Source organism: Syngnathoides biaculeatus, chromosome 16 (genome assembly GCF_019802595.1).
Source record: "Syngnathoides biaculeatus isolate LvHL_M chromosome 16, ASM1980259v1, whole genome shotgun sequence".
NCBI classification, from domain to species: Eukaryota; Metazoa; Chordata; class Actinopteri; order Syngnathiformes; family Syngnathidae; genus Syngnathoides; species Syngnathoides biaculeatus.
The window spans coordinates 9,975,346-9,987,586 of NC_084655.1; the positions used below are offsets into that span (position 1 = coordinate 9,975,346).

General features: G+C 39.8%; 1 protein-coding gene across 3 annotated transcripts in view; it reads left to right on the forward strand.

The window, feature by feature from the left end:
- LOC133514013 (neurabin-2-like) overlaps positions 1-12,241 on the forward strand; it is a 37,517-nt gene that overhangs the window by 13,470 nt on the left and 11,806 nt on the right. For all 3 annotated transcript variants that reach the window (XM_061845218.1, XM_061845220.1, XM_061845219.1), the window contains exons 6-10: positions 6,582-6,714; positions 8,636-8,756; positions 10,363-10,467; positions 10,659-10,794; positions 11,707-11,850. In XM_061845218.1, coding sequence (XP_061701202.1) covers positions 6,582-6,714; positions 8,636-8,756; positions 10,363-10,467; positions 10,659-10,794; positions 11,707-11,850 — 639 coding nt within the window. The remainder of the gene's footprint in view (positions 1-6,581; positions 6,715-8,635; positions 8,757-10,362; positions 10,468-10,658; positions 10,795-11,706; positions 11,851-12,241) is intronic.

Sequence of the window (12,241 nt, forward strand, 5' to 3'; positions counted from 1 at the left end):
AGATACAAACCCTTAACCCAGAACCTCAATCTTGCCAAATGCAGTGAAAAATAGATTATTTTGAATTGATATTCTCATTCACTGCTATAGGAAGTCACGGGAATGTTTTTTTTTTAAATAAGTGAAGAAAAAGCTCATAGAGAGAGAGTGTGTGTCTGTCAAGTCAATCCATTGATGTGCTTCATCCTTCATCACATGCATACCCAAAATCACATATGGGTCGAGGTGCTGCAACTCAGATGAATAAATGTCTCTTTTGAGTGCAAAATTAGATGCACTTGTAATACTGGATGGGATAGTTTGTTCGATCACTTTTGTTGCTGTGCCGTGTCCTCTTAAATCCGATTCCAGCAGGTTGATGATCACAAGGAAGAGATTGACGCATGTATTTCTTGGTCATGTCAACAATGAATTCTTTTTACTTGTTGGATTTAAAAAGGAACCAACCCCTAACGCCTGACCACTTACTCAGGTTCCATCTTTGTTTTTTGAAAAAATTGTGATTACCTGGGTGTGTACCTGGTCAACGTAGTTGATCGGCGGCAGCCTTTTGCGCAGACACAATACTGCAGGGACGTATGCAAAAGAAACAGACTATATGACTGGTACAGAGCAATAATGGGTTGCGAGACATGTTATTACGTGGTTGTGTTTTTGACTACTCGTTTAACTTGACCTTTACAACCACACGTCCTCAGGATCCCATTTTTTACTCGCTGTATCCTCCTGTTGATATCTGTACACCAGACAATGTGACTCGTCGTTTAGATAATTGACCATGTCTAACCACTGTCAAAGATTAAGCTAAATTGAGTCGCAGGTAGGCCTATGTCACATCCCACATATAAACAAAAAGCAATTTAATTTTATAGTAGTTTTATTCTAGCGTGGAGAGTATTTTACCATTAGCTAATTCATTTATATATAGTGATACAGTAATCGCTTGTCTATTAAGTGGGAACACCCACTTGTGATAGTTGAAAATCTGGGATACAGAGAGGCCATGAATGCTTGCTTGAACAGAAACAAATTCTGCTTGGTCTAAGATGTTAATCACTCCCACTTACCTGTAAAACCAACACAGAAAACAAAAGAGAATTAAACATTGTATATTTAAACAGCGGCACGGTGGAACGACTGATCAGAGCATTAGCCTCACACTTCTGAGCACTGGAGTTTTTATCCTGGCCCGCCTGTGTGGAGTTTGCATGTTTTCCCCATGGGTTTTCTCTAGATTCTCCAGTTTTCTCCCACATCCCCAAAACGTGCGTGAATTGGGGACTCTAAATTGTCCATAGGTGTGATTGTGAGTGTGACTGTTGTCTGTCTCTATTGGTTGTTTGTCTCTATGTGCCCTGTGATTGGACGGTAACCGGCTCAGGGTGTACCCCGCCTCCTCCCCGATGACTGCTGGGATAGGCCTCAGCACTCCTGCGACCCTTGTGAAGACAAGTGTGTCAGAAAATGGATGAATATTTAACCGTAAAAATGTTCAGCCAAACTATATAATGATGAAAGTCAGCCATCTTAATGCTGATGTATAATGGAAAATTCCCAAAATGGGCTAGCTGAAATTAGGATCACGTATTTTAAAACTTTGAAACAATTGCTACTTTAACACACTTGGCGCAGCAACACTTATAAAATCGCACACAGCAATACTCACAGCCTCAGGCACATATAATTTAATACTAAACTTGAGTTGCAGATCTTCTCTGCCTCTTCTCCTCTGTCTTCCTCTTTTATTATAGTAGACACTATCTGCCATAACATGTTAGGCTACTACATTGAAGTTGTGCGACTCTAAATTTGTAAAAACCCCTAAACAAAAACGATTGCCAAAGTACTTAATGACAAATTATGTGGTGAAAGGTGTCTTCAAAAAGGATTGGAAGGCGTGCTTTTAGCAACTGCTTTCTTTATTTTAATCTGTGACTAAAACATTCAAAGCAGGTCTCTCTAACTTTTGGCCTTCAGGCAATTATTGTTTTAGCCGTTTGTGTTAAACAGGCATTTTTCTGAAAGTTGAGGATTGCATTTGCACCCCCAATTTACTGTTCCGAAACATCACAGGACATTTTCTTTCCTTCCAAGAAAACATTCAGTGTCATTTCTTAGTTGCATTTGAGTGTTTTGCACAAACTCAAATCACAATGGGCACAAAACAGCATCTGTGGGGCTCCCCTGAAGCTGTGATGCTTTTTTTTTTCTTTTTTTGCACGTCGCCTCAATTCTACCACGCTTGTGTTTACGTGTGCTGAATAGTGAACGAGGTTACCCCTGTGAGTCTGAGAAAAGCAGTTGGAATGTGGTTTGCTCTGTTTGTTTTTAGTGGAAAAACACACACAGAGACATGTATGCACACAGATCAAGGGCTAAAACAGTTCAAATTCTTAATTTAGATGAGGTTATATGATTATTTTGCAAGTCATCACATTTTATAAATGTTCAAAATATAGATATGAGCTATTTATCACAGTCTGTTCTGATTTGAAAGCATATTATTAAACAAAACACAATTTTGACTTTTTGTGTGATTAGTCATATTCTATATTTAGTTGCATTTGGCAGTAACTGAATAAAAACTTATTGTCGTCTTCCACGTTATTACCTGGCCAACAGGTTTTTGATACACACATCCGACACTTGAACAAGTCCCGTCTTCACACAGGGAGGGCTTCACATTGGGCTGCAACAAACAATTATTTTGATCACTGATGAATCTGTCGCTAATTTGGGGATTTCACGATCAGTTGTCAGCAATCAGTTATCAACGTAGTTTAGAATATAATTAATTAATTATTATTATAGTTGATTAGTCAATTAATTATTGCAAGTTGAGCTCAATGTAGTAAAAATAATTCTTAATGACAGGGAAAATGTCAGTAATGTAGAAAGGCACCGGCATACTTTAAGAACCACACTGTACTTGTTTGAGGCTGTTGATTGTTTTTATTTTGGTGCTGTACATATAGCATAGAAGATTTTAGCTTGTTGTAGTTCTGTTGTTCCTTTTTGCATTGTGTTGTTTTATTTTTTAAACGTTGGTCTACTTGTTTGTCATGTCACTATCGAAAGTGTGTGACTCCACGAGTGTATTCATCTGGGAGAGTATGTTCTAAAGGCTTATATTCATGCACACACACGCAGCCACATCAACACACAGACAGACATACACACACATTCATACAGCTCTAAAGTTACTCAACAGGAAGGAAATGTGACAACAGGAAGCAGTTTAACAATTCTGCTCTTAAACCCTATTCGTGTAGGTATGTGTGTGTGTTTTGTGTGTGAGTGTCCGTCGGACTTGTGCTGTATCAGAAGCAATTTCAATAATTATGTTTCCAACATATAACACCGTTGGCAGTGTCTGTCGCAAACAAACAGATTAGCATATCCTTCAGACAGTGAAAGAGAGAGAGGGAAACAAGTGAGTGATATTGCCAAAATCAAACCAGGCAAGCCTTTGGTTGCCACAGAAACGCAGCCATGTGACCATCGAGCTGGTCATCGGGGAGACATATGCTGCTGGGCTTTTTGAGAGGAGGGGGGAGGGGCGCCGTCAAGATTGGGACGAAGAAAGGTCAAGTTTGTTCATGAAGGAAAAATGTGAATCCATAAGCGTGCATAAGAAATCATATTTGTGCTATTTTTGGTCCCATGCTACGGAGTTGGGAAATGTCATTGACATTTACATTTACTAAGTCACTCTTGCATATACACACACCGATGATTAAAAAGAAACACTAGTTTGGCGTTTAAGTTTTAAAACATAACACGAGAGATGAACTGACAGGTCAATGAGTTATTTTATCACAAGTGTGTCAGTGTGGCAGATTGAGTTGTTTTATTTATTGATACTTTTAATTCAAACTTGTAATAGCCATTGGTTTAGCATTGTAGTAGTCACAAAGCAATTTACTAGTGGAGTCGCTCACACTGGAAGCTTTTGTGCAGTTGAATAGAATGCAAATCCCCCAGTGCGATATACAACAATAATATTATTTTTTTAGATTGTTTAGTGTTATGCAATTTTATTGTTTGATTTTGTTGTTAACTTCTGCTTATACAGTACTGTGATATTTAAGGCTTTCTCTTTTATTATAATTGTAGTTGACAGTTGTATTGGCCAGGTTGTTAAATGAAGATTCTGTATCACTCCCCTTGCGGCTTTGGCCGCACTGCATTCAGACCACGTAGGTTTTGAAGTTTAACTCGTACGGTTTTTTGAGTTCTGCATGTTCTTTTTGTTTGTTCATTGTTCAACCTGAATTCCTGTCATGTCTGGTCATGTGGACTCGTACTTGGGCTCTTCTTTGAGATCCTGTGACCGTTTGCGTCAGAGTTGAGAGGATTTCATATCCCCTTTTACTTGCTCCAACCTGTGATGACAATATTGAAATTCAGATTTTGGGACTTTGACCTTCAGAACACAAGCGGTTACTCATCTATTGAAGAAGGTATGAAGCACAATGAAGAAATACTTTTCATCGGGTTCCACTAAATATATGCTGCTCGACTGTATTCAGTCTTCCTTCGACAGTTTGGCACTCTGATTCCGGCTTAAGTTTTATCAAGAGATAAAGAATTTGGGTCCACTTAGTTGAGGTTTCTCTACATTCGCCTCCTTCACCTGCTCTGTTCTTGAGATCTCGTAATGTACTTCATGTTCTCTATTTAAATGATTATTTGATTCAACAAGTATGGCGGTAATCAGGTTTGAGTGTGGCTTGTGAAATTGTACTTACCTTTCCCAAATTTATGGAGTCAATGACTTTGTGATTTAACAATGGGGGGCAATTATCTTTTCACACAGGGTCGGAAAGGTTTGGATTTTTTGTAATTGAATTGTCATTTGAAAACTACATTTTGTATTTCCTTGGATTGTTTCTGAGTGATATTACAATTGGTTTGATGATTTGAAACCTTTGTGTGTGATAGATATGCAAAAAAAAAAACAACTCAGGAAGGGGGTGATTACTATTTCACAGCACTGTATATAGGTCTGTATGTGTTAACACTGCATTTGTGTGTAAATATTCGTTATTTGAAGGTAAATCCCTCCCCTGATCTAAGGCTCAAGTTAGCACATGTTACTATGGGAAGTGTGTGATTTCATGAGTGTATTCAACTGGGAGGGTATGTTCTAGAGGCTTATATGCATGCACACACACGCAGCCACATATCAACTCAAGTTAGCATTACATCAGGTTTACTGATGGCATAAGCTGGCGAATGTATTCCATCAAGACCAATGTTTTTCCGCTCTTCATCCTCCTCAGAGCTTCCCTCACCTCATCCTTTCTCATCTGACCTAATGTATTATGTTGTACAGTTTCCACATCCTCCCATTTCCCTCATTTATTAACTCCTCAAAGTGGTCTTCTCTTTAATCACCCTAACCTGCTTATAGCTCCTTTTTTGTCCTTCCTTCGTGTCCAACCTCTTGTACAACTCATCATTGACTTTCTATTTGACATGTGCCCCCTCCTCGTTTTATCCTCTCCTAATAATCCCTTCTGCTCTCTTTATTCTCTCACCGTCCCACCTAGTCTTCACCAACTTCTTCCTGTGTACACTTTCCAGAATCTGCTCATTCCCCCACCACGCTTTTTTTCTTACCATACATAGACTGTTCAATCACTGTTGTTGTATCACCCCAATCATCTGCCAAATAAACCAATCCAAAGCTTTTCTCAGTCCCTTTTTAAAGTCCTCACAACATTACCCCCTTTTTCCTTGACCTTTACTCATTTTCTTTATTTATCAGCCATAGCCATCTTGCGCACTACCATCCTAAACTATGTGGCTACGCTCTCTCTCCTGTCAGCACCTTACAGTCTCCAATCTCAGGTTGCATTGTCAACCACGTGTGTATACCTGCCTCTGCTCTTATATTACCCGGAATTCCTCTCTCTTTTAGAAGTAGTGTTCACCACACCCATTTCCTTCATTTTTGCAAGATCCACCAACATCTGTCCTTACAAATTCCTTTTCCCTACATTGGACTTGCCCATCATGTTTGCTCCCTTCACTGTTCCCATTCACATAGAGCATCATCCAAATAACTCCAAAACCTCTGCTCCTCTGCCAACTCACACCCCACTGACATCTATCATCACTCCTTAAATTTATAGCTTCACAACCACAACCCTGTCCAATTTCTAGTACTGTAATACTGTATATTTCTAAATTTAAATGCAGGAATACCACAGTCCCACTTTTTTGGTGCTCAGTTGGGCGAATACAATTTATTTTAACCAAACCAACAATCATCACCGACCTTACTTAGTTTTTGTATCAACTTAGTGGTTAATTTAAGTGACACTACTTATTAAATATGACAAGTCAATTTTTGTCGTTTTGCTCGATGATAATACTATCAATCACATATTTAGTTACGGAGTTCCCACTCAGTGTGAATGGTTTGTCTCTATATACACTGCATGCATCGTGATTGACTGTTGACTAGTTCAAACTGTAGTTTGCCTTTCATCCCAAGTAAGGTAGGATAGTCTTCAGATTCCCCAAATAATGGATGTACACAAGTTTGATTATACCTTTGACCCCGTGTGTAGGTATTCACCACCTACTGTAACGAAGACTATGATCGACGTAACGATGATGTGGACCCCATGGCAGCCTCGGCTGAGTATGAGCTGGAGAAGAGAGTTGAGAAGCTGGATCTATTTCCTGTTGAGCTGGAGAAAGGTGAACACAGACACCCCCCCACACACACACACGATAAACAAGCACAGCTACATAGCTGCATCACTCAGACAAGCCTCTTGTGTAACTCCAGACAAGCACAGCCAGCCACAAACTCATGACCACTTGCACAACACTGTATAATAAAATTAGGAATAACCTTTGTTCTGATGCTGTCCAATTGTACAGGACTGCAAACTTCAACAATAAATAACATGTTAAATTAATACGTCTCTGGCAGTATCAATCATAATTGGGATTTCATTTAATGTGCGTCTCGCATCTGAGATCCACAAAAATTAGCAGGGATGCACGAAGCATATTCATTCTGCTGCCGTTGACGCATGGTTTAAGACCCGCCCTACATACACTACACGTGTGTGTGTGTTGGTGAAGAGCTTTCATACAAGAGTGAATCACAAGTCAGAGTCCTGGTTTGCTGCTAGCCAATCACAGGGAGAGTAGGGCAGGTTATCATTCCATACAATGGACATTGGAGTATTTTTCTACACTCAATAATTTTTCATTGTTGTGGTACTTCTTGTGGTACTGCCAGTGGTGCTCACGACAGCACCGTTGGCAGTACATTGTTTTCTCCGTCAATGCCCATAACTGGGAAAACGGGAATGTTAACTGTCACTCGAACGTGGTGACACTGTTGAAATTTCAACAGGTGGAGTTGCCCTGCATAACACATACACACACACACAGTAGTTGACTTCAGTGAACTAATTTTCAGCATCTTTGGACTGATAGGTAGAGGTCTTCCATCACAGTCAAGCATCTCAAGGGCAGGCCTTATTTTACATTTTGTTTATCATTTATTTATCTGATGGAGAGATTAAGTTTCCTTTTCAAAAGCCAAGAGGCAGCAGAAATTATAAATTGCGTACATGACAACATTCATACAACACAAAAGCAAAGACTAAAAAGATAATGACGTTAAAATGTATTCCAACTGTTTTGAAAACAGTGAGAAACTCTTTATACTTTCAAGTACTTACATGGTATTTTTTATTCATTCAAATTTGACAGGCTTTAACACATTCTTGGGACCTCTTTAGTGGGTTAAAGATCCATTTGACCACATGTTAAATATTTGTTTAAGTGCAATTTTTGCAAGCAGAGCCCGAATCTGATTTATTTATATTGTTGATTTATCCAAGATGTTTTATTTGTTGTTATGCATTGGAAAGCCATTGTTCAATGTTCTTTAAAAGTGAAAAAAATATCTACCTGCATTATTATGTTGTATTATATAAGTGGCCTAAATTTTCTTTTATCAGCATAGTTTTGGGGAAAATATATTGTCCTAAAAAATTGCTGTTGGTGCAGGCTGAAACAAAATATTTACATTGAGAAAGCACAAGAGCCACGGGCAGCATGATTAAATTGCTCAAATTGTACAAATAAAAATCTGCAATATAGCTGGACTTGATGCAACACCACCCTAAAGTTTGTTGCAGGCACTCATCGTTCCAGGGCTGGGACTCATTGTTTCCAGACATGTGCACCCTGGGACTGTCACAGTCTCAAGAGTAAAATGATATATGCATAATGTGTCATCTTTTGTGGAGGAGGAATATTTGACTCACTCACTTAGTTACTAACAAGGCAGTGCTGTTAGTAGACATACATGCAATTCATCCGTTGACGAACACCTATGTGATCCCATTATGAGATTAAAGTCAGTGGCGATTAGCCTAATTAGAAGTGTTATTCTGGAGGTGAAGGAATTGAACTAGCAACCTCCCCGTGTGCTTCTCTCGACATGGAACTAATTTCAAACCATGTGATGAAAGGGATGCATACTTTTTGGCTATTGTGTTGAATTAGTAACACCGGCTTTCATATGGAATCACTAAAATATCTGCTGATACATTTACATGACAAAATATTGTGCTCGTGTTTGTGTGCCTTTCAGACAATGACGGTCTGGGAATCAGTATCATAGGGATGGGCGCAGGAGCTGATATGGGTCTGGAGAAACTGGGCATCTTCGTTAAGACGGTCACTGAGGGCGGAGCTGCTCAGCGAGATGGCAGGTAAAGCTCATTTCGATTTGCACATTCGAACCGTCTGAGCCGTTCAGCTAGTTTCTGCTACTCAAAGGCAAATGGATCCAGAGGTTGAAGGAAAGAGCACGTGTTGGTTTTTCACATCTCTATCTTGGGCTTGTGTTTTGTCTAAAAGGTTTCATTCGTCCATTTTGAGTTTTTAGGCCTTGTAAATGTCACACAATATTTTCCGCTGAGCTGTTTCTACAAACTCATTTTAGCCTCTCATCTGATGTGGATTGCCTATCTGTACTCATAACATTCGCTTGCTTGCCTTAATGAAGTTTTAGATGGCTTAGCTTTTCCGTCAAGTTTATCACTGCATGCATTTTTCTCTCTTCATCAGACACGTTCACCTTCACATATTGATTTATTGATGTTTTGTCGGCAAATGGCCGAGGTAAGAATGGACCGTTTGCAGTCTTATACAGTGAAGAAAATAAGTATTTGAACACCCTGCTATATTGCGACTTCTCCCACTTAGAAATCATGGAGGGGTCTGAAATTTTCATCATAGATGCATGTCCACTGTGAGAGCGATAATCTAAAAAGAAAAATCCAGAATCACAATGTATGATTTTTTTAATGATGTATTTGTGTGATACAGCTGCAAATAAGTATTTGAACACCTGTTAGTCCTCCTTTAAAAGTCCACCTCCACTCCATGTATTATCCTGATTCAGATGCACCTGTGTGAGGTCGTTGGGTGCATAAAGACACCTGTCCACCCCATAAAATCAGTAATTCTCAAACTTGCAACATGGTCAAGACCAAAAACCTGTCCAAAGACACCAGAGACAAAATTGCACAACTCCACGTGGCTGGAAAGGGCTACGGAGAAATTGCCAAGCAGCTTGGTGAAAAAAGGTCCACTGTTGGAGCAATCGTGAGAAAATGGAAGAAGCTCAATCTCAATCGGAGTGGAGCTCCATGCAAGATATCACCTGGTGGGGTCTCAATGATCCTTAGAAAGGTGAGGACTACACAACAGGACTTGGTCAATGGAGGGAGCTGAAACTCAGTGTTTCTCGGGGACAGCCCAGAAACCTGTCTGATCTAGAGAAGATCTGTGTGGAGGAGGGGGCCAAAATCCCTCCTGCAGTGTGTGCAAACCTGGTGAACAACTACAGGAAACGTTTGACCTCTGTAATTGCAAACAAAGATTACTGTACCAGATAATAACATTGTTTTTGTCAAGTGTTCAAATACTTATTTGCAGCTGTATCACACAAATAAATCATTAAAAAATCATACATTGTGATTTCTGGATTTTTCTTTTTAGATTGTCTCTCTCACAGTGGACATGCACCTACAATGAAAATTTCAGACCCCTCCATGACTTCTAAGTGGGAGAAGTTGCAATACAGCAGGATGTTCAAATACTTATTTGCTTCACTGTAAGAGCTTAGTGGATGTTTGGAGTTCAGCTGTAGAAAAAATAACATTGATGCCAATAGAGTGTTAGATTCGCAAATAATGTTAAATTATAAAGGACCTCCAACATCTTCCACAAACATCCTAGTAGTCTATATATTTTTAACTTCTGCACATTTGTTCTGCACATTCATTTGTTCTATCTTGATCTGAATTGTAGGATCCAAGTAAACGATCTGATTGTTGAGGTCGATGGCACCAGCCTGGTCGGTGTGACTCAGAGCTTCGCTGCCTCTGTCCTACGCAACACATCAGGCACTGTCAAGTATGCGACGCAATTACTTTTTATTGGCCTGTACATGTTGGGCATGTTTTCTGTTGTTTAGACAACCTTTATTTCTGTTGAGATTTGTGATTTTAATCACGATTTGACAATTTTTAAACGTTTTTAGTGTTTTTGTGTACTTTATAAAAAGATTTGATCAAAAGGATTACCTTAAAAGACATTATTTCCAGGTTTGTGATTGGTCGGGAGAAGCCGGGTGAGCAGAGCGAAGTGGCTCAGCTGATCCAGCAAACTCTGGAACAAGAGAGATGGCAACGAGAAATGATGGAGCAGCGATACAAGCAATACATGGACGATGAGGAGGAGGTAAGACTAACTGATCACGTTCTGTACACTAAAATGGAATGTAACACCTCATCATAAGAGCCACTGGAAATAGAAGAAAATGTGGAATCCCCTTATTCGCCGCTGTAAGAGCTCCCAGAAATATTTACAAAATGTTGGTGTGTGTCTTTGATCATTTTTGTACATTCGGAAAAAACGAGAATTTGTAAGATCAGAACTTTGGTCAAGGTCAAAATGAAGGATTTCTCAAACTAGTGATAGGTGGGCTCGAGTTTAAGGCTGTGCCACTATGAGGCTTCCAGTGTTCCCAAACATAGTCCGTTTTCCCCACCTTGTGGTCAGAGTGGGGAATATCTTCTCTAGATACACGAAATGTTTCCTAATGGAAAGATTTCCTTTAAATGAGTGAGGCAGCACCTTGGAGCAGGTGGTAAAGCCTGTGCCTGTGTGGAGTTTAAAAGTTCTCCCTGTGCCTGTGTGGGTTTTCTCCGGCACTCCAGTTTCCTCCCACATTCCAAAAACATGCAACATTAATTGGACACTCGAAATTGCCCCTGGGTGTGATTGTGAGTGTGGCTGTTTGTCTCGATGTGTACTGCGATTGGATGGCAACCAGATCAGGATGTACCCTGCCTCCTGCCCATTGACAGCTGGGATAGGCTCCAGCACTCCCGCGACCCTCATGAGGATAAGCAGCAAAAGAAAATGGATGGGTGGACCCCAATTTAGGAGGAAATGTGTCCAATAGCACAGCAGTGTTTTGTGTTTGCCCCTCCAAGGGTGTATTGGTCAACGACAACAGGTATGGAATTTATAAAATGTTTCAAGTCTGTTCTCATAACTTTGGGGAGAATCTCCCCCAAATCGTAATTTTCAAAGCACATGTAATAACTCAAGATGAAAAGAAAATACATGTTGTTGATTTTCTTCCAGACAGGTGAATATGCGACAGATGAGGATGAGGAGATGAGTCCAATGTTTCCAAACTCCATTGAGGTTTTCGATCTGGCCGAGCACCAGGACTCCTTGTCTCCTGTAGAATTGGACCCTGAGAAGTTGACCCACAAATTCAAGGAGGTATGTTTGACTTTCAATCCTCATTTGTTAATGCAAAACCAGGTTTATCGTGTGGATACTTTCCACACCCACCACCCACAATAAGTGAAAGTCCACATTATACAAAGACCATATCAAAAACATTTTTTTTATTGCTTTAACCTTCCCCCACTCTTCAAACACATAAGAAGTAATTAAAACACACTTTTTAAAATATTGCATTCGGACCTGTTGTCACTCTTGCTTGCACAACACTTCAAATTAGAGGCAGAAAATGCTTGCTTCAAGCAGTGTGTATGGCACTCAGTTGAAGTGGACTGTAAGACCAACACAAGAGAATCAAACATTGTATATTCAAATACCAAAATGTACTGGGCGAAAGAAAATGAGCATCAATAGTTAGCGCATTGAA